At 47.6% G+C, this 23,173-nt stretch overlaps 1 protein-coding gene and 1 long non-coding RNA gene across 5 annotated transcripts in view; one reads left to right on the forward strand and one right to left on the reverse strand.

The window, feature by feature from the left end:
• Positions 1–23,173, forward strand: part of IGSF9B (immunoglobulin superfamily member 9B) — a 48,018-nt gene that overhangs the window by 9,052 nt on the left and 15,793 nt on the right. For 3 of the 4 annotated variants that reach the window (XM_069947716.1, XM_069947717.1, XM_069947719.1), the window contains exons 2-17: positions 4,778–4,969; positions 5,058–5,204; positions 5,613–5,764; positions 5,888–6,005; positions 6,990–7,131; positions 7,319–7,464; positions 7,721–7,863; positions 8,314–8,454; positions 9,110–9,226; positions 15,302–15,452; positions 17,334–17,457; positions 17,862–18,037; positions 18,124–18,350; positions 18,736–18,820; positions 19,253–19,414; positions 21,458–21,503. In XM_069947716.1, the coding sequence (XP_069803817.1) occupies positions 4,778–4,969; positions 5,058–5,204; positions 5,613–5,764; positions 5,888–6,005; positions 6,990–7,131; positions 7,319–7,464; positions 7,721–7,863; positions 8,314–8,454; positions 9,110–9,226; positions 15,302–15,452; positions 17,334–17,457; positions 17,862–18,037; positions 18,124–18,350; positions 18,736–18,820; positions 19,253–19,414; positions 21,458–21,503 (2,269 nt within the window). The remainder of the gene's footprint in view (positions 1–4,777; positions 4,970–5,057; positions 5,205–5,612; positions 5,765–5,887; positions 6,006–6,989; positions 7,132–7,318; positions 7,465–7,720; positions 7,864–8,313; positions 8,455–9,109; positions 9,227–15,301; positions 15,453–17,333; positions 17,458–17,861; positions 18,038–18,123; positions 18,351–18,735; positions 18,821–19,252; positions 19,415–21,457; positions 21,504–23,173) is intronic. The other variant, XM_069947718.1, reaches the window with a different exon arrangement.
• Positions 1,178–8,759, reverse strand: LOC138769320 (uncharacterized). Its single transcript, XR_011359235.1, has 3 exons — positions 8,695–8,759; positions 8,235–8,568; positions 1,178–1,850 (listed from the first exon to the last, which is right to left on the reverse strand). It is a non-coding gene; the product is annotated as an uncharacterized lncRNA (long non-coding RNA).

Below are 23,173 nucleotides of genomic sequence, written 5' to 3' on the forward strand. Positions count from 1 at the left end.
TCTATTGCCAGATCCAAAAACCCAAGGTGACTGAATTACAAGGACAACTTCTCAACTGATTTAGAAGACTTTATTTCATTTTGCTTCCAAATTGGTTTAAAAAATATACTGAAAAAGAAAGGAAAGACTGCCGGCATTTGGAAACAACCCTACCTTTTTTTCCCTCTATCAAACCACTGAACACAATGGCAAAAGACTAAAACTATACGTAAACCTACACCGATTGATGCCATCCAGAAACCTCTTAATACAGTAGAGAATGAGAGAGGTCACGTTGAAAAATGGTGGGGAAGAAAATGTCATTTATCTGCTGTAATAAATTCAAAAAGTCCATAGCCTTTACTGGTACCAAAAGGACGCTGGTTGACCTCAGGGGGATCAACCAAAACACCACAGACACCATCACGTACCTCGACGTCAGTGTATTCTAGGACATTGCATATTTACTAGTACCAAGACTGGAAGCAAGCCTCGTCCTTCTAAACCAGGGACGGGAAACCTTTGGCCCTCCAGATGTTGCTAAACTACAATTCACATCATCAGAGCGATTGGACATCTGTTAAGTCAGGATGTATTCAGTATCTTCGCAATTCGTCATTCCTATAGAGGTCACAACTGGAAATCGTAGGGTGGCATGCTCTGTCACTCCCCCCCCAACAGGTTTCCAATAGTTCTAGTAATTTCCCTGGTTTTTGATCATCGTGCCAACTGGGCATCAAGGACAATTACTTTTTCTTCTGAGCTCGATATATAGCAAAGGATAGTGGTTGTACCATGTTAGTAAAATGTATGTGATGGTAAATACTTTTGTGTCAAAAAGCCCCAAAGTATCTCAGTTGTGATACCTATATGGCCTAAAAAAAATTGTATATATATTCACAAGCTTTCGATGTACAAATACTTGTAAATCGAGATGAGAGAAGTTCTCTCATCTCTTGTTAATTTAAAGGGGGCGGATCTAATCTGCCTATAGGGCCTAGGCAGCTCTGGAGGAAGGTATGTGTCTTACCTTTCTCCTCGGCGCCAGTCCCAAGCTGTTAGTCGGGGTAAAATCTGCTCCGAAGCACCCTTAGGTGCACTGCCGCGTCATTTAGCCCACCCCTTCGAATGATAATTAATGGAGCTGGATGACGCGGCAGTGCTCCGGAGAAGAGTTTACTCCAAGTAACAGCGTGGGAATAGCGCCAAGGGAGAAGGTAAGACACATATCTTCCTCCTCATTGTCCCCGGCGCTATAGGGGGCTTTCAGCAGGTTAGATTTGTCTAACCTGCTGATGGTTCCCTTTAAGTGGGAGGAAGAAGTCTATTTACTGCGAAAGCTTGTGAATGTAATGTATATTTATATATATATTTTCGATGGCCATAAAGGTATCACTCCTAAAATTCTTTGGCACTTCTAAGTGCTATAATAATAATTTTCATCATTTCCGAGTGGCTGGACATCTGCAGTTTACTGATGTCTACAGCAAGAAAAAAAAAATTGCTGATCAGCTACATCCTCATCGCCCTACTTATCACCCTTACAACCATCCTATTGAATCGCTTCCCGGAGCAACCATTCCTTTTGGGTGAATTTATAACCTTTCTGATCCAGAATTAAAAGCGCTCAGAGAGTACTTAGATGAAAATTTAAAGAAAGGCTTCATTCGACCTTCTTCTTCCCCCAGCTGGGACGCCTTTGTTCTTTGTGTAGATTTAACTTTGCAGCCGCGCATTGACTTCAGAGAACTAAATATGGTAACTTCGCAATTCTCTCTCCTTTAATTCCGGAGTTGCTCAAAAGATTCCATCCGATCAAGATCTTCATCAAGTTAGTTCTGAAAGGGGCCTATAATCTTCTACAGATTCATCTAGGGGATGAGTCAAAAGTTTAGTTCAGAAGAACATAAAGACATTTAGTATTATGGTTATGACCTTTTTTGATCAATTTGTTGTTGCTTGTCTTGATCTCCTTGTATATTTACATACTTTGGATGAGCATTGTGGGTCCATCCTGTTAGTCTGTAATACCAACAAGAAAATATTGTTTACGTCAAGATCTGAGTATAGATCCCGGTAAAATCAAGACCGTGGTTGACCGACCCTCTAAGAAACTTAAGAGGTCTAGCGTTTTATAGAATTTACCCACCAGTAAAAACGTCTCCAACAGTATTTGACAAACTAAAGACTCACTTCTACACTTTTACAGTTTCATCCAGATCCTACAAAACCTACGGGACTGCTTCTCCAACAAGTGCAACTTCATCCATGTGCATTTTCCTTCTTTATATATTATCTGCAGACAAACTATGGTATTGGAAATTAAGAATGTTTGACCATTAAAGTGGCCATGTCATATAGATAAACTTATGATATGCCAAATCGGTGAAAAGTTTTGACCACTCGAGAAGCACAAGCTAGTGCCCTTCACTTCCTGTCTGGCCGTAATCTCCCTCCAGCTGCACTGGATTGGCTCCAGAGACTTATAATGGAGCCCGTGTATTGGAGCAGGATGGAGTTTGCAACCTGCCACACAGTAAAGGGGCAATATATCTAGAGATGGGCAAAAGGTCTAAACACTCAGACCCGAGAGAGCAAAGCTTTTGACATTTCTTACAGGTCAAAAGTTGTTTTTTTGTTTTTTTTTACGTGACAGGAATGTTTTAAGATGGCTTTCTCTGCGTAAAGAAATTGGAACTCGTCAGACTGACCTCAAAAATTTCATAGTGCAAAAAGGTTATCTACAAAACAAGCGTGATATTCAGTGTTCAATTTTATAAATGGGATTGGGCCTGGCTGAAATAACAGCAAGACTTGCACCTTGTTCAGCACACTAAATGAAACTTAAAAGGGTCTATGTCCAGTTATATGACTGGATCCACTTTCAGACTTCCCATAAAAACCCAACCTTAGCACTTCCTATTTGTGAGCTCTTCACTGTTCTTCTACCAGTCCCTGAGATACTACAATAAGGTGTACCAAACTCTGGCTGTTCATTCATCTCACTTCTGCCTTCCATATTGCTAATACCCGTGTACCAAACTTCGGCGACATGACTCTGGTCCTCACTATGACACCCTAGACATCTAACCTCAACTTATTTGCATAAGTGTCCCTCACTGTGAGACAAGGGGCCTATTATCCAGCACATGAAGCATGCATGTTTCTTGTTAGTCCTGGCTCCCATAGACCTGTGTGTCCATCCCCCAAACTGAAAGTATTGCCTGAGAGCCTTACCCCTCATTTATAAGATTTTAGGTGACTCTTAATAATCTTTATTGTCCCCACTAAAATGGAGCGGATGGAATGGTAACCCACAGCTCTTCTCTGCCCCAACAACCAATCCCTATTCCAGATTCTAAACGTAGCCAAATTTTTGGAGACATACCTATTGAAATCTAAGGAACCATCTAGGGAAACTGAGGAGTGAAGTTCTAAACAAGAAGAGTTCAGAATAGTTGCATTGAATATTCAGCAGTCGCCAGTGACGGGCATGATGTGCAGTGAGTGTGACAGGATCTCCCCCACCCCGCCACCCCCCCCCACCATGCCCCTAATGCTGCTATAAATATGTAAGTTATGAATGAGATTATAAATGTTGATGTTCTCTACGGATCCCCAAGTCGTCTCCACCGGAGCAAAATTCTTCCAGTCCACCGGATCTCCTTAAAGTGTAACTGTCATTAGAAAGCTTTACAGAATATAAGCGATCCTTATGGATCTGTCCCCTTTTGTGGAAAAGTGCTTCTCATAGGTGCACCCCCTCTCCTAATTCCTATAGTAATTTGCTAAGCAAATAGCTGTATACAGGCAGTAGCAGAGCTCTTACGTCCCTCTCTCTCGCTCTCAGGTGGTACTCGATGCTTGTGACGAAGCATTGGGTAAACTTGTTTATGGAGCTCTACTGGGAACAACAAATGCACAATGCAACACTGCCACTACCTGTACATGACTGTCAACTTAATGGGGGAAGGGGGGCTTAATACATGAGGGATCTTAATAGCTTGTCCTCACTTGGCCCCTTCTCCTATCCATATTGATCCCAGCATGCAGAGAGTGACCTGATTGGTGTCAGACCTGTAAGGGGTCCAACCACCACCCTGCCACAAAAAAACAAGTGCCGCTCAGTTGTTATTGCATTGGCAGTGGCATAGCATTGATCAGTGTAAATAATCCAATAAATTATAGTCTCCTAGGGGGACTTAAAGTGTGTGGGGGGGGAAATAATCAAAGTTTTTAAAAGTACAAAAAAAACTCCCTACTAAGAGTTTAAATCGCCCCCTTTTCCTATTTTTCAATAAAAAAAAATGTGTTATACTCGCAGGTTCTGAAATATTAAAAAATATTTGGATCCCGTAAATGAAAAAATACCACCAAATGCCAGGATTCCTGATTTTTGGTCATATCCTCTGTTCGCTAAAATGGAATAAAATGAAATAAAATGGCCCATCTTCCCGAGTCTGCTATCATTAAAAATATACGAGTTATGACTCTTTGAATGTTGGGAGTTACAGATTTGCCAAAAATTTCATACGGGGGAAGGGATTAATAAGACCCAATACAGAAAATGAAAAAGAGTGTGTACTTATTTCATGACTGTATGTATGCCTGTGTATCACTATGTGTATATTTGTATATACCCGTATGTATCTGTGTATGTGTGCCCACGTTTGTATGCCTGTCTATGTGGCAGGAGGTGATAGCTGTATACTTGTACACATGACCCGCTCTCTGCCCGCTGTGTGGATATTCTCCCCCTACACTGTAACATCAGATTCTCAATGTCCATATTTTGCAGGTGGTTCACGGGAAGAGCCACAGTTTGTGACAGCGCGTGCAGGGGAGAGCGTGATCCTGGGATGCAATGTCATCCATCCCCTCACTGCCCAGCCTCCTCCTTACGTGGTTGAATGGTTCAAGTTTGGCGTTCCCATTCCCATCTTCATCAAGTTTGGTTTCTATCCTCCTCATGTGGACCCAGAATACGCAGGTGGGTAAAGACCCAATAATGAATATACTGCTATTGACCTAATGTGACTTTAGTAGACACCTGTTGTCTCTTGTCCTCTCGTTGGCAGGCCGTGCCACCCTCCATGACAAGGCATCGCTGCGCATCGATCAGACTCGCTCACAGGATCAGGGCTGGTACGAGTGCAAGGTGCTAATGCTGGAGCAGCAATACGACACATTTCACAATGGCAGCTGGGTCCATCTCACGGTGAACGGTGAGGAGATGCTGAGGGGGAGTTCATGTTGGATAAGTTGTCTCCATTACTAACAGCAGTGATGAGTAGAAACACCATAGGCTGTATCCATGTTTTCCAGAACTCCAACTTTTGCAGCCACGGGGAGTCAAATGCCGAGTGTTTGGATGCGGAGAACGTTGCCAAACCCAAACAGTTCGGTATCTCCACTCAACACTACTAACAACCTCTTTTTTTTTTTCTGTTGTTGGCCACAATGGCTTCTCTGTGACCACTTACTGTATGGGAAGGCAGGACACTCAGGCTGCCCAATGTAGTGTAGTATAGAGGTACTGCTGCCAGGAACATGCTATCGGGCAATGCTGGTGGTCATGTGATCAGGGGGCAGGGTCCTCAGGTCCCCCAGCTATAATCTTTCTCTTTCCTCAGCCCCTCCCACCTTCACTGAAACTCCGCCCCAGTATCTGGAAGTGAAAGAGGGCAGCAGCGTCACCCTTACTTGCACTGCATTCGGGAATCCAAAACCCACTGTCACATGGCTGCGAGAGGGCGAATTTCTCGGGGGAACCTCAAAATACCAGGTAATGGTTGAACAAGAAATGTGATGATGTCTCAAAGTGGTTCTGTGCAGTGTCCGTATATACAGGACAAGAGACGTGGTAAGGTGAAATGTCGTTTTTAGTCTGACTTTTTTCCATTTATAGGTAAATGATGGCAGTCTCACCATCTTTTCTATTGGGCGTGAGGACCGAGGATCGTACACCTGCCGTGCTACCAGTATTCAGGGGGAGGCCGTGCACAGTACTCGTCTGTTAGTCCAAGGTGTGATCCTGTTCCCTGTAGTCGCCTCCTGTTTTCTCTACACTCCCTATACTCACTACTCCCTCTTCTCTCCGCGCTCCCTATACTCACTACTCCCTCTTCTCTCCGCGCTCCTTATACTCACTACTCCCTCTTCTCTCCGCGCTCCTTATACTCACTACTCCCTCTTCTCTCCGCGCTCCCTATACTCACTACTCCCTCTTCTCTCCGCGCTCCTTATACTCACTACTCCCTCTTCTCTCTGCGCTCCTTATACTCACTACTCCCTCTTCTCTCCGCGCTCCTTATACTCACTACTCCCTCTTCTCTCCGCGCTCCTTATACTCACTACTCCCTCTTCTCTCCGCGCTCCTTATACTCACTACTCCCTCTTCTCTCCGCGCTCCTTATACTCACTACTCCCTCTTCTCTCCGCCCTCCTTATACTCACTACTCCCTCTTCTCTCCGCGCTCCTTATACTCACTACTCTCTCTTCTCTCCGCACTTCCCATGCCTCCATTCTCTCTGCACTCCTTATACTCACTGCTCTCCATTCTGTCTGTGCTCCCTATTCTCCCTGCCTTCCTCATACTCCTCCCATTGTCTCTGCGCTCCACATTCTCTCACTGCCTCCTCTTCTCTTTTCGCTCCCTGTTCTCTTTACTACCCATTCTGTCTCTGCTCCCTGCTCTCTGCACTCCCCATACTCTCCTCCCATTGTCTCTGCATTCCCCATACTCGCCTCCCATTGTCTTTGCGCTCCCCATACTCTCCTCCCATTGTCTTTGCGCTCCCCATACTGACCTCTTATTGTCTCTGCGCTCCCCATTCTCTCACTGCCTCCTCTTCTCTTGCCGCCCCCTGTACTCGCCTCTCCCCGTTCTTTCTGCACGTCTTACCACTTCCCATTCTGGCTGTTCCCTGCATTCATCCCCTTCCATACAGCATCCCTGTGCTGGGTTCTGTTTCTGGCCGCTGAGGTCATGTATGTTCCTTTCCCCCAGGGTCACCGTTCATTGTTTCCCCTCCTGAGAACATCACGGTTAACATTTCCCAGGATGCTTTGTTCACCTGCCAGGCCGAGGCGTATCCAGGGAACCTCACCTACACCTGGTTCTGGCAGGAGGAAAATGTCTTTTTTAAGAAGTAAGTGGAAGTGGGTGACAGGCGATTAACCCCTCATGTGCTGAGCCCCAGATAAGCTGTTAGTAACGGGGGGGGGGGGGGATGTTTCTGGAACCAGGATGAGATGCTGTGACCCCGTGTGTCATGGTCCGGGGATTTGCTTCTTTTTTCTTTTCATATTTCCTCTTTTCTTGTTTCTGACATGCAGCGACCTAAAGATGAGGGTTCGCATTCTGATCGATGGAACGCTTATCATATTCAGAGTTAAACCCGAAGATGCTGGGAAGTACACCTGTGTGCCTAGCAATAGCCTGGGACGCTCACCATCAGCATCCGCATATCTCACTGTCCAGTGTGAGTTCCACCCAGGGGGTCTAGCTGGGGGGGGGTATCATGTCTAAGATGGGTCTGGGGGGTTCACATTTCAGTGGTTGGAAGTGTAAAACTTTATGTATGCACTACTGCAGGAATGAGGAATCTTCAGTTCTCCTGTGCTTGTAAAACAGCTGGAGAGCCGAAGTTCCCTGCCCCTGTACTGCTGTCTGGGCAAAAGATTTGCAAGAGTTAATAGCCTGCATTGTCTGCATTCTCCATATTTATAACCTAACAGACCCGGCACGAGTAGTCAACATGCCCCCCATCATCTACGTCCCGGTTGGTATTCATGGTCACATTCGCTGCCCGGTGGACGCAGTGCCGCCTGTCACCCATGTGAAATGGAATAAAGATGGCCGCCCCCTGCGGACTGATAAGGTGCGTGCTCTTAGCTTCAGGTTCCACATGTGTAGTCGTGTTTTGTTTTTTTTTTCAAATTTCCACGTGTAGAGATTATCCCAGGTAAAGTTTGAGCAGGTGCCCATAGGAATTAAAGGGGTTATCCAGCGCTACAAAAACATGGCCACTTTTTCCCCTCTCTTGTATCCAGATTGGGTGGTGTTTGGAACTCTGTTCCATTGAAGTAAATGGAGCTTAATTGCAAACCACACCTGACCTGGAGACAAGAGAGGGGGGAAAAGTGGCCATGTTTTTGTAGCGCTGGATAATCCCTTTAAAATGTGTGTGTGTGTGGGGGGGGGGGGGGGGGAGTGCACGCTGCTCTGTAGAGGGTTTTCAGGGGTCCTTACCTTTGGGTATGCAGCTCCCACTTCACAGTAAGTGCAGGATCAGTCAGGGATGTGCTCCTTACCACTTTCCTGCTTTCAGCTGTCAGGTTGGAAACTGCTTGAAGACGGATCTATTCACATTGAGGAGGCGACAGAGGAGTTACTGGGCACTTACACCTGTGTGCCTTATAATGCGCTGGGGACCATGGGCCAGTCCCCTCCCGCTCGGCTGCTGCTGAAGGTGAGTGTCATGAGCGATGGCTAAACAATCAGTACTATAAGTGAGGGAGGAAAAGGGTTCAGTCCACCATGTGTCTGCCAAGAGGAGATGATGGAGTCTCTCATTGTGATTTGGCTGCCAGGAAGAACAGAAAGAGGGTTGAATTATTTAGAGGGAATCTGTCACTAGATTTATTTAACCTTAAATGAGGGCAGCATAAACTAGTGACAGAAATGCCGAACAGATCGGTGTATTACTTACATCATTTTGCTAGCCGTTCTCCTAATATGCAGGAGGATAGGATTCTTGCCACATCCCTCCCCCCGCCCTCCAGCTGCTGATTGACAGTTGACTGCCTATACACAGCATGGATAGATAACTGCCAATCATCTGCTGGTGGGTGGAGTTTTCTGCTTCTCATGAATATCCAGTACTACTGGGCTCATGCATATAATGGAGAGGACTACTTATTGTCCATGTTATTCAGGAGGAGATCTCTGGATCAGCTGCTAAGCCCCCCCCCCTCCCTTGCACATGGCTTATTATAAGAACATTTATTATATATACATTGGCAGATGTCCCCGCTCCTCCTCCTCTTTGCTCCTGTGTTCTCGCCTTTATTGTCCTCATTAATATCCGCTCTGTAGTATTACCACCGCTGTTGCTTTGCCTCTAGGACCCGCCCTATTTTACGGTGCTACCTGGCTGGGAGTATAGGCAAGAAGCTGGCAGGGAGCTGGTGATTCCTTGTGCCGCTGCTGGAGACCCCTTCCCCTCCATCTCCTGGAGAAAGGTACGTTCAGGGTGCGGGGTGATGCATAAATGTCTAACTTTAAAGGGTTAAATTTGGGCTATGTGCCCCTGTATTTAGGTTTGCTGATTGAGACGATCAATTATCCCACCAACATGTGGCAGTCACAGGGCAGCAGCATGGTTATCCCTGTATGAGGCTGGTATCTGGGTCACAGGAGGCAGTTTGACAGGGTGAGGGGGACTGTGACCCGGATACCACCCCCCCTCATCCTGGAACCCGGATACCACCCCCCTCATCCTGTAAACCGGATACTATCCCCCCTCATCCTGTGACCCGGATACCACCCCCCCTCATCCTGTAAACCGGATACTATCCCCCCTCATCCTGTGACCCGGATACCATCACCCTCATCCTGTAAACCGGATACCATCACCCTCATCCTGTGACCCGGATACCATCCCCCTCATCCTGTGATGCCACCTCCTGTAACCCGGATGCCATCCCTCCTGATCCTGTGACCCAGATACCAGCCCTTCTCATGCGGTTTTGCTGCCTACTGTGAGCCATATACTGGCCCCCCTCATTCTTTGACACCATCTCCTGTGACCCAGATACCAGGCTCCCTCATTCTTTGATGCAACCTCATTTATCCCAGATACCATCCTCTCCATCTGGTGACACCACTTCCTGTCCCTCATCCTGTGCCACTGCCCCCTGTGTCCTAGATACCATCCCCCCTCATCCTGTGATGTCACCTCTAGATACCAGACCCCTCCCTGTCGTGCGATGCTACCTCCTGTCACCCTTATACTATCCCCCCCCCACCTGTTGATGCTGACTCCTGTGAATAAAATACCAAACCTTCTCTTCTTGTGACACTGCTACCCAGGGCCGCCATCAGGAATTTCGGGGCCCCATACAACCAAAGTGTCTGGGCCCCCCACATTAATAAAAAAAAAAAATTGTGTGTTCGACCCACGCCTTGCTGGGAGGTATAATTTGGTTCAGATCAATTCTAGAGAACTGGCTCATATTCCCCATTTTCCCCAGTGGCTTAAAATGTAACCTCTGTTATACAGTTATAAAATTGTAGAAACTAAATGTGAACAAGGTGCAATTCAAATAGACACTTACTTGTATAGCTGCCTCTTGTGCTCTGTATGCAGTGCATTATACTCACCCCTGCAACGTACAATTTATAGCGTGTCTACAAGCCCAGCGGGGCTCATTATGATGGAGACTAAAACTTATACAAGAGTGGGGTAGGGGTTCCCCTGTATTCAGAATGCTGTTGAGTACTAGGCAATGCCCCGTTTGGGGTTATTGAATTTCGAGGGTCTGGGGGGCTGTGTGATTTGTATATGTTCACCAATATACCCCCCCCCCCCCCCCCCCCCCCCCGGTATGCTCACTAACATAGAATATGTTGATAAGGCTAATATAATGAGGCTGTTCCATGTTAGTGAGCATATACAAATCACCCCCCCCCCCCAGGCAGACTAGTTTAGCTCACCCAAGCCAGTGATAGCGAATACATGGCGGTGAGAACGCTTTCTAGGAGATCCTGTTTGTGCAGCAGAGGTGTCTTTATCCTGCTCTGCATAGACCCTCGAAATTCAATAATCCCAGACGGGGCATTGCCTAGCACTCAACAGCATTCTGAATACAGGGGAACCCCTACCCCATCACAAGAGACAGCTATACAAGTAAGTGTCTATTTGAATTGCACCTTGTTCACCTTTAGGTTCTATAATTTTATAACTGTATAACAGAGGTTACATTTTAAGCCACTGGGGAAAATGGGGTATATGAGCCAGTTCTCTAGAATTGATCTCACACACAGACACCAGCACACATGTATACAGACACCAGCACACATGTATACAGACACCAGCACACATGTATACAGACACCAGCACACATGTATACAGACACCAGCACACATGTATACAGACATACAGACACCAGCACACCAGGGCACGATGAAGTTTGAACTTCTGCAACCTGGAGAAATCACCTGATATCACCTGCAGTCCTATGTAACACCACATAACACAGTGGTATCTCTGAGTACAGATAATGTAGTAGATTTCACCTGCAGTCCTATGTAACAGCACAGATAACACAGTGATATCTCTGAGTACAGATAATGTAGTAGCTGTCACCTCGGGGCGCCCCTACTAAATGATGTTCTACAAAATAAGAAAAGTGTCATACAGGGACTCACAGGTGACGTCTTCTTTGATCTGAGGCGTCACTTTCCCTTTTCCTCTCCATCCGGCCCAGTCCTCCATGATGAGTCCTTCCAAATACGTCTCATCCCCTTAGAACCTGCGAGACAAACAATTTAGGCTCCGCACATTTCTAGCAACTTCCTTTCCTTTCTCCCCCCTGTAGGCTCCCATAGTAACTGCGCTGTGTGGGATGCCCCCTGTATGTAGGATCCCCTGCTGTGCCCCCTGTATGTAGGATTCCCTGCTGTGCCCCATGAACTAATAATGCCCCCAGAGGTACCCCCATGCACTAATAATGCCCCCAGAGATGCCCCCATGAGTTAATAATGCCCCCAGAGGTGCCCCCATGAACTAATAATGCCCCCAGAGGTACCCCATGAGCTAATAATGCCCCCAGAGGTGCCCCCATGAGCTAATAATGCCCCCAGAGGTGCCCCCATGAGCTAATAATGCCCCCAGAGGTGCCCCCATGAGCTAATAATGCCCCCAGAGGTGCCCCCATATACTAATAATGCCCCCAGAGGTGCCCCCATATACTAATAATGCCCCCAGAGGTGCCCCCATATACTAATAATGCCCCCAGAGGTGCCCCCATATACTAATAATGCCCCCAGAGGTGCCCCCATATACTAATAATGCCCCCAGAGGTGCCCCCATGAGCTAATAATGCCCCCAGAGGTGCCCCCATGAACTAATAATGCCCCCAGAGGTACCCCATGAGCTAATAATGCCCCCAGAGGTGCCCCCATGAGCTAATAATGCCCCCAGAGGTGCCCCCATGAGCTAATAATGCCCTCAGAGGTGCCCCCATGAGCTAATAATGCCCCCAGAGGTGCCCCCATGAGCTAATAATGCCCCCAGAGGTGCCCCCATGAGCTAATAATGCCCCCAGAGGTGCCCCCATGAGCTAATAATGCCCCCAGAGGTGCCCCCATGAGCTAATAATGCCCCCAGAGGTGCCCCCATATACTAATAATGCCCCCAGAGGTGCCCCCATGAGCTAATAATGCCCCCAGAGGTGCCCCCATGAGCTAATAATGCCCCCAGAGGTGCCCCCATGAGCTAATAATGCCCCCAGAGGTGCCCCCATGAGCTAATAATGCCCCCAGAGGTGCCCCCATATACTAATAATGCCCCCAGAGGTGCCCCCATATACTAATAATGCCCCCAGAGGTGCCCCCATATACTAATAATGCCCCCAGAGGTGCCCCCATATACTAATAATGCCCCCAGAGGTGCCCCCATGAGCTAATAATGCCCCCAGAGGTGCCCCCATGAACTAATAATGCCCCAAGAGGTACCCCATGAGCTAATAATGCCCCCAGAGGTGCCCCCATGAGCTAATAATGCCCTCAGAGGTGCCCCCATGAGCTAATAATGCCCTCAGAGGTGCCCCCATGAGCTAATAATGCCCCCAGAGGTGCCCCCATATACTAATAATGCCCCCAGAGGTGCCCCCATGAGCTAATAATGCCCCCAGAGGTGCCCCCATGAGCTAATAATGCCCCCAGAGGTGCCCCCATGAGCTAATAATGACCCCAGAGGTGCCCCCATATACTAATAATGTCCCCATGAGCTAATAATGCCCCCAGAGGTGCCCCCATATACTAATAATGCCCCCAGAGGTGCCCCCATGAGCTAATAATGCCCCCAGAGGTGCCCCCATGATCTAATAATGCCCCCAGCGGTGCCCCTATATACTAATGCCCCCAGAGGTGCCCCCATGAGCTAATAATGCCCCCAGAGGTGCCCCCATGAGCTAATAATGACCCCAGAGGTGCCCCCATATACTAATAATGTCTCCATGAGCTAATAATGCCCCCAGAGGTGCCCCCATATACTAATAATGCCCCCAGAGGTGCCCCCATGAGCTAACAATGCCCCCAGAGGTGCCCCCATGAACTAATACCCCCAGAGGTGCCCCCATGAACTAATAATGCCCCCAGAGGTGCCCCCATATACTAATAATGCCCCCAGAGGTGCCCCCATATACTAATAATGCCCCCAGAGGTGCCCCCATATACTAATAATGCCCCCAGAGGTGCCCCCATATACTAATAATGCCCCCAGAGGTGCCCCCATACACTAATAATGCCCCCAGAGGTGCCCCCATATACTAATAATGCCCCCAGAGGTGCCCCCATATACTAATAATGCCCCCAGAGGTGCCCCCATATACTAATAATGCCCCCAGAGGTGCCCCCATATACTAATAATGCCCCCAGAGGTGCCCCCCATGAGCTAATAATGCCCCCAGAGGTGCCCCCATATACTAATAATGCCCCCAGAGGTGCCCCCATACACTAATAATGCCCCCAGAGGTGCCCCTAAAAAAACAAACATCCTACTCACCTAATCCGCGCTGTGCAGGCAGCAGCTCTTCCTCCTCCTCTTCGGGCTCCATCTTGCGAGCCGCAGGGACAGGACTTCCGGCAGGCGTAATGACGTCACATCATCACGCCTGCCGGAGAGGTCACGGCCCGGCCTCCCATAGGCTGCTGGTATGAAGTGGCGGCAGCCTATGGGAGAGAATACAGGAGGAGGACGCTGACAGGTCCTTCTCCTGTATTCTGATCGCGTTAATGTTCCGCCCGCTCACTGTGCGGGCGGAACATCAAAGCGATCAGTGCATCCCGAGAAGCTGCGCGGCCGCAGCTTCTCGGGATGCTCAAAAACAGGTGGCAAGGGGGGCAGTGCGGGCCCCCCTAGCGTAGCGGTCAGGGGGCGGCGGCCAGCGGGCCCGCCTGGCCCCCCCCCCCCCCCCCGTGTCCCTATCGGCGGCCCTGCTGCTACCTGTGACTATATCCCCTCATCTTGTGATGCTGGGTCTTGTTACCTAGTTAGAAGCCCCCTTCTCATCCTGTGACACCACCCTCTTTGACTCTGATACCAGCCTTCCTCCTCCTGTGACACCACCCTCTGTGACCCTGATACCAGCCTTCCTCCTCCTGTGACACCACCCTCTGTGACCCTGATACCAGCCTTCCTCCTCCTGTGACACCACCCTCTGTGACCCTGATACCAGCCTTCCTCCTCCTGTGACACCACCCTCTGTGACCCTGATACCAGCCTTCCTCCTCCTGTGACACCACCCTCTGTGACCCTGATACCATCCTTCCTCATCCTGTGACACCACCCTCTGTGACTCTGATACCAGCCTTCCTCCTCCTGTGACACCACCCTCTGTGACTCTGATACCAGCCTTCCTCACCCTGTGACTCTGCCTCCTTCTGTCACCCAGATACCAGCCTTCTCATTCTTCTGTTAAGATTCATCCTCTTGGTCCTCTAGTTGGAGACAACTAGAGGACAATAAGGGAGACTCCCCTTATCCTATATATGTGTATGTGTATAACTACATATATAAAATATATATATATATATATATATATATATATATATATATATATATATATATATATAATATATATATATTTGATAATTACAGGTGTGATCTCATCCCCCCCCCCCAACTGCCATATAAATTGCCCCTCAGAGGCCACTTTTGGGTAGTGTACCTCTTGGGCAGAGAGCACTAGCTGCTAGATATGGTTCCACAACGTGCTAGAAGACATTTTGCTCAGTAGAGAGGATCTCCGTGAGCATCTCCAACGTTTTCATTGTTCACCATCCAGACACAGGACGCCCCTTCATTACACTCCCTTTGTGTGCTCTGGGTACAGCATTGCTGGTCTCCTTACAGTTTGCTATCTCGCTCACTCTCTGTGTTCTAAGATGGGCGCCCTCTTTCGTCTTTGTATGTTTTGATCTTTTTTCTCTATGTTGCTGGTGGGGTGCCCTCTTGCAGTTTTATTTTTTATGCTTTCTCTGTGTTCTGAGCGGAGTGCCACCTTACAGCTGTGTGTTTTCCATTTTTCCAGGTAGGGCGCCCCTCTTCCAGCAAGCACAACGTGCTGCCCAACGGCTCCTTACAGTTTCGATCCTTAAGTAAGGAAGATCATGGAGAATGGGAATGTGTGGCCAGTAACGTAGTCACCAGTATCACTGCCAGCGCCCACCTCACTGTATTTGGTAAGTGCACCCTGGACATCCTGATCATTGTTGTTGCTCCGCTTTGTGTCCTCCCCATCGTCTCCGCTTTGTGTCCTCCCCATCGTCTCCGCTTTGTGTCCTCCCCATCGTCTCCGCTTTGTGTCCTCCCCATCGTCTCCGCTTTGTGTCCTCCCCATCGTCTCCGCTTTGTTTCCTCCCCATCGTCTCCGCTTTGTTTCCTCCCCATCGTCTCCGCTTTGTTTCCTCCCCATCGTCTCCGCTTTGTTTCCTCCCCATCGTCTCCGCTTTGTGTCCTCCCCATCGTCTCCGCTTTGTTTCCTCCCCATCGTCTCCGCTTTGTGTCCTCCCCATCGTCTCCGCTTTGTGTCCTCCCCATCGTCTCCGCTTTGTGTCCTCCCCATCGTCTCCGCTTTGTGTCCTCCCCATCGTCTCCGCTTTGTGTCCTCCCCATCGTCTCCGCTTTGTGTCCTCCCCATCGTCTCCGCTTTGTTTCCTCCCCATCGTCTCCGCTTTGTTTCCTCCCCATCGTCTCCGCTTTGTTTCCTCCCCATCGTCTCCGCTTTGTTTCCTCCCCATCGTCTCCGCTTTGTTTCCTCCCCATCGTCTCCGCTTTGTTTCCTCCCCATCGTCTCCGCTTTGTTTCCTCCCCATCGTCTTCGCTTTGTTTCCTCCCCATCGTCTCCGCTTTGTGTCCTCCCCATCGTCTCCGCTTTGTGTCCTCCCCATCGTCTCCGCTTTGTTTCCTCCCCATCGTCTCCGCTTTGTTTCCTCCCCATCGTCTCCGCTTTGTGTCCTCCCCATCGTCTCCGCTTTGTTTCCTCCCCATCGTCTTCGCTTTGTTTCCTCCCCATCGTCTCCGCTTTGTGTCCTCCCCATCGTCTCCGCTTTGTGTCCTCCCCATCGTCTCCGCTTTGTTTCCTCCCCATCGTCTCCGCTTTGTTTCCTCCCCATCGTCTCCGCTTTGTGTCCTCCCCATCGTCTCCGCTTTGTGTCCTCCCCATCGTCTCCGCTTTGTGTCCTCCCCATCATCTCCGCTTGCTTGCAGTGGATAGCGACATTTTTGTTTTATCTAGAACCTGAGAACGTGTCCTGACCTAGTTCTGGTGGTTACAGTGTATCGGCACAGGCAATCCTTACACAAGATTGAGCTTGAAAAGGTTGATTTCAATAAAACATAACATGCCCCCATTCCCCAGAGGCCGTATGGAGCCATAGACGTACATATACAGAATATTAATATGTGTGTCAGCCACTAGTCCATAAAAAGAATCTGCGTCAGACTTGCTGTATAGAGGAAACCTATAGAGATCCAACGTACATAGTCAGCTTGAGAATATGGTCCCTGCCTGCCCGAATGTACCACGGCCCTGGAGTCCCTGGCTGTGTGCCTGTTCCCTCATAACCCCTTCGGCCTACCTGTGAGCTATAGCCTCTGCTTGCCTACTCCCTGAGGCCCCCTCCTGACCTTGCCTTGTAGCCTCCACCAGCCTGCCTGCCTGTGTCCCATATCCCCCACCTGCCTGTGCCATGTAGCCTTCAATACCCTGTCTGCCCACACCCTGTATCACACATATGCCCCACTTGCCTGTCCCCTGTATGCCCTGCTTGCCTGTTCCCCGTAGCTCTTGCCTGCGCCCCATTGCCCCCGCTTGCCTGTCCCTTTTATAGCTCTTCACTGCCTGCCTGTCCCCTATTTCCCTCGCCTGCCTGCCTGTCCCTTTTATAGCTTTTCACTGCCTGCCTGTCCCCTGTAACCCCCTTGTGTCCATGCTCTGTTTCACCAGCCCACATGTCTGTGCCCTTTAGCCCCCCGCCTGGCTGCACCCACAGGCTCCATCATCCTCTGTGTCTCGCTTCTTGTTTGGGGAGATCCGTGACGTGTCGACCCTCTTTTTCCAGGCACCAGTCCTCACGCCCCTTCCAGTGTCCGGGTCCTGGTGTCTATGAACACAGCCAATGTGTCCTGGGAACCTGGCTATGACGGAGGATTTGAGCAGACATTCTCAGTTTGGTACGGCGCTCTGTGAGTCACCCAGCATGCTTTGCAGCTTTCTCTCCACTGTCTTGATGTGTCTTCCATTTTCTGCTTGGGGACGAGGCCCTGATGTTGCTGAGCATTCCTCCCTATGTGTATATGTGTGTATATACGGGATCACACATATATGGAATGCCGAAACCTCCGCCTGTGTTGTGTGATGACGTATTGATGGTTAGCGCAATCTGATGTGTATGTAGCTCCAGAAGGTAGGGAAGGCCGTGCACCTGACCCTAAACATTACCCAGAGGCCTCTTGGGAGGGTGGGGACTGCTCCTCTCTTGTGGGGGTCTTCAGATAATGAGGGGCGCACAGTCCCTTCCAGTCGGTCACCCATGGTGCGCCATGGTGTCCGGTGATTGTTACGTGTCTGTTCTGTGGCTTCTCTAAAGGATCAAACGTGCGCAGTTCGGGCCTCATGACTGGGTCTCCATGCCAGTAGCCGGTGGGGCAACCTCCCTCCTCATAGACTCTCTGGATCCGGAAACCGAATACCAGTTCAGTGTTCTGGCGCAGAACAAGTTGGGGACGAGCTCGTTCAGCGAGGTGGTGACGGTGCGGACGCTGGGTGAGGCTCTCTGTAATTCGTTATTTTGGTGATTCTTCCACTCTTCCCCCACCTGATTGTCTCTTCTTGTTCTCTTCCTTTCGAAGCCTTCCCCATCACAACCCCCGAGCCGCTGCTGGTCCTGACCTCACCCCGCTGCCTCATAGCTAATCGCACCCAGCAGGGAGTGCTCCTCTCCTGGCTCCCACCAGCCAATCACAGCTTCCCACTCGATCGCTACATTATGGAGTTTCGCCTAGCAGAGCGGTGGGACATCTTGGATGACTCGATTGCAGGGACAGAGACCGAGATCCTGGCGAAGGAATTGTCCCAGGTACGGAATACCCCAGAAGGCTCCAGGCTTGGTGCAAAGTCAACTGATGATGTCACAACAGGATAATGTCAATAACTGAAGAGGGAAAGTGTCACTGTCGTCAGAGAAAACTTCTGACGTGTCAAAAGTTTTGAACGGTCTTGGTCTGAGTGTTCAGACTGGTACCGATCAGAAGAACGAGCGTGGAGAAGACCACGCTAAGCATGTGTGCTCCCCGCTCTGTGTCACATGATCAGTCCGGCTCGATACCAGTCTGAACACTTGGACCCGGACCGATCATGTCTCTATGACATGTCTCTATGATGACAATGACACTTTAACCCCTGATACCCTCCGACCCTTTTTGTCCAGTTACTGCAGCTTCTTCTTGCTTTTTACTTTCTAGGACACGTGGTACGAGTTCCGGGTGCTCGCCGTCATGCAGGATCTCATCAGTGAGCCCAGTAACATCGCCGGAGTGTCCAGCACAGGTACGAGGAGCCGCACCTGCTGTGTGCACCAGAAGACGTCATCTATAGTCAGCATCTCAGGTCTAGGGATAGTTGCGTCAGTGGGGCGCCCTCTGCTGGAGGCTTTCTGATAATTCTTACTTAACTGAAAGCAAATGACATCACACATGAGGAAGCTCCTCTCTTATAGTCACCAGGACCCCCTCTCTTGTATAGTGCAAGCTCTCATGCTTTGGAAGGACTGTACAGCATCATGGTGTCTAGTGAAGCTTCAGTATAGTATGTTATACACTATAATAGTTATGGGTTCTCTTCTGTCCATCAAGTTGCACATATGGGGTGGGGGTGGGTGGGTGAATACTTTTTTTGCCTTACTTTTTCTTTTGACCTCTTAGGGTCAGTTAATGTGCTTCTCACTGTATGTGATGTAGACCTGGTCTCTACCTTTTTTAGATGTCTTCCCCTCCCCAGAATTGAGTGATGAAGGCTTTGCGCGGCCTGTACTCGCCGGAATAGTGGCTACTATCTGCTTCCTGGCTGCTGCAGTTTTGTTCAGCACATTGGCCGCATGTGTGGTGAACCGACAGAGAAAACGCAAGCTCAAGAGGAAGAAAGGTGAATGGAGACGTCTGCACGCTAGCCATGAAATGTTCTTCACACCTACCCTACATGTCTACATATATACACACACATGTCCGTCACACATACCATATGTCATCCTCTATGTACATATCTGCTATCTGCCTCTGATATCCACCTGTAATGATTGTCATCGGGCATCCATCACAGCATCTATGTAGTTTTGTGGTACGTCATTGATGGTCTTATTAGCACCACCATGATGTGACTGGTTGTCATGGCTGACCAGTACAGTCCCAGTTTGAATGGATCTATATAATGAATGTGTTACATTTATAGAAAAATAGAAGATTGTAGACAGAAAAAGCCCCCTGGTCCCATCTAGTGTCTGTCCTATTAGTATTTCCATTCTTATTAACTAAGATAGATAGATAGGATAGATATATTACATTTTGTTATTGTAGATTTACCAACCACATCTGCTGGAAGTTTGTTTCAAACATCTACTACTCTTTCAGTACAGTAATATTTTCTCACGTTGCTTCTGATGTTTCCCCCAACTAACCTCTCTCTGTGTCCTCTTCTTCTTGGGTTCAGTTTCTTCCCTCCTAAACCTTTATTTAGTCTTTTAACATATATAAAGGTTTCCATCATGTCCCCTTTTCCCTTCTTTCCTCCAGACTATACAGATTCACATCCTTTAGTCTTTGCCGATGTTTTATGCTGCACACCCTCCACCATTTTTGTAGACTTCTTTGGACCCGCTCTATTTTGTCTGTTTTTGTAGCTGAGGTCTCAAGATCTGGACACAATATTCCAGATGTGATGTCCCTAGATCTCTATACAGCGGGATCACAATCTCCCTCTTCCTACTGATTATACCTCTCGTTATACAGCCCAGCATACCATTATATATATATATATATATATATATATATATATATATATATATATATATATATATAGCCCAACATATCAGTATAATATATATAGCCCAGCATATCAGTATAATATATAGCCCAGCATATCAGTATAATATATAGCCCAGCATATCAGTATAATATATAGCCCAGCATATCAGTATATTTACAGCCCAGCATACAATTTAATTTATATATATATATATATATATATATATATATATATATATATATATATATAGCTAGCTCAACTAGCTGACTAATTGAGTGATCATTAACCCATATGTTCTAATTTGATATATTTTATATATTTACAAATATTTATCACTATGTATATACATTTATTTATCACTGGCACTTATATCTTTTTGTTACATGTATTTTATGTATCCTTATATACACAGAAATGTATTTCTTCACGGTTTTTTACCTTTTCCACATTGATTGATATATTTATTGTTTGCAATTGAGTGCCAATATATACCATACACTGTAGTATTCACTTGCTTGAGAAAGGACCCCATTGACGCGTCTGAAACGTCGCTCTTTGTTGTTATGAGCCAATAAATCTTGGCACGGATCACATTTTTGGAGTGCTGCAGTCGTTTTGATATTTTTGAGTGCTGCGGACTCTTTTGTTTATATCTATCTATCTATCTATCTATTATATATATATATATATACACACACCCCAGCGTACCAATATATACCGCCTAGCATACAATTAAATATACAGCCCTGCATACCATTTTTATATTCACAGCCCAGCGTACCATTATATACATTTTTTACATTTGACCACATATCTAGTAAAGCTAACCCTATTGTCTAGTAAATCAACCCTATTGCATACTTTTGTGTCATCAGCAAACAAACCTTCTCCTATGTCGCCATACTTACCTACCGAACCTTCTCCTATGTCACCATACTTACCTACCAAACCTTCTCCTATGTCACCATACTTACCTACCAAACCTTCTCCTGTGTCACGATACTTACCTACCAAACCTTCTCCTGTGTTACTTACAAACGTTAAACTGTCCGATTCTCTTAAAGATCCTTGGGAAAAGGTTTGCCGTGTCCAGAGATTGGTGAGATCTAGACAATATAAATGTGTAATGTGCTTAGCATAACCCATGTCTGTCTTCTGTCTCTGCAGATCCACCTCTCTCCATTACACACTGCCGGAAAAGCATGGAGTCTCCGTAAGTAAACCCTCACAATGGTTTCAATGAAAGGGGCCTGAAACTGGGCTGGTAATGCTCACATCTCAGTCACTAGTATTGAAGGGGTTAGGTAAAATACATGTTGAATCATCTCCCCTACTGGAGACTAACAATTGGTTCCATACAAGTCTTTAAATTTTCAGCATTTCCAATGTTGTTCATACATGACAGATGCAAAAACCAGTCAAAATCCAACATGAAAAATCAACATTTCCAAAGTCCTTGTCAGGTGCTATCATGTCAAAAGACAGATTTCTGACATTGGACGCCCAGGCTAAGCTGCAGATCACTCCAGGTGGACCATGAGCGATTACTTAAACAAAGGCACTGTCATATACCTCATATATGGCCAGGACTGAGCCATGAGGCCTAATCCTGTAAAAGAACAGCCTGGTAGGACCAGTGTCGTCAATGAATCAGAATGCAGATGTTAAATGGGAACTCCTGCACATGGCGGCTTCCTGCATTTTATCCTGCTCTGTCTGTTAAGAGACGGATTTTCCCTGACAACAGGCAGTGGACAGCGAATTTCAATGAGACACGTAGGAGGAGATTTATCAAACATGGTGTAAAGTGAAACTGTCTCAGTTGCCCCTAGCAACCAATCAGATTCCACCTTTCATTCCCCACAGGCTCTTTGGAAAATGAAAGGTGGAATCTGATTGGTTGCTAGGGGCAACTGAGCCAGTTTCACTTTACACCATGTTTGACAAATCTCCCCCATAGTGGCCAAGCTTGTTAGGAATCTCAATGACTATGAAGTTGTTTAAAACCATAGAGCCAGATATCCTTCAATTTCAGCTATTATAATAAATCCATATTTGTAAGCGGACATCTCCTATAAGTATCACTTCTCCAAAGTTTCCTTGTCATCATCAGTGATAGGATTACACTGACAGGTAACACCTATAGTATATACATTTAATAAAGGATCCACCATTCACAGTAGGTGATAAAGATTCCCCTTATCCGCTCCTTATAAAGTGACTAGAGATGAGCGAACCTGGAGCATGCTCGAGTCCATCCGAACCCGAACTTTTGGCATTTGATTAGCGGTGGCTGCTGAAGTTGGATAAAGCCCTAAGGCTATGTGGAAAACATGGATATAGTCATTGGCTGTATCCATGTTTTCCAGACAACCTTAGAGCTTTATCCAAGTTCAGCAGCCCCCGCTAATCAAATGCCGATCGTTCGGGTTCGGATGGACTCTAACCCGAACCCGGTTCGCTCATCTCTAAAAGTGACCAATGAACAGCATGCCCACAACACTATCTCATAGAAGTCTATAGGTAATTCCCATAGCTCACTACCTCCTTCTCCTTCTACAGTGACCTCTGCACAGGTCACAAAGCATGACCACAACACTTTTGTAGAAGTTAGTAGGTGATGGTCACAGCTCACATCCTTTCCTACATCGGTCACAGAGCATGTCCACAACACTTTAAGTCAGAAGGTGATGGTCACAGCTTAGCCCCTCCCTCTGACTTCTGTGCAGGCCACAGAACTTGCCACAACTCCCATAGAAGTCAGTGCTCGACGCACCTTCTTGTACAGGGATGTCTGCAGGGGCTACAAAGCATGCCTAGAACATTCTCCTATGGAAGTGATTAGGTGATGATTTTCACAGTCTGCTTCCTCTTAGTAAAAGA

The sequence above is a fragment of the Dendropsophus ebraccatus genome, chromosome 12 (assembly GCF_027789765.1).
Source record: "Dendropsophus ebraccatus isolate aDenEbr1 chromosome 12, aDenEbr1.pat, whole genome shotgun sequence".
Taxonomy (NCBI): Eukaryota; Metazoa; Chordata; class Amphibia; order Anura; family Hylidae; genus Dendropsophus; species Dendropsophus ebraccatus.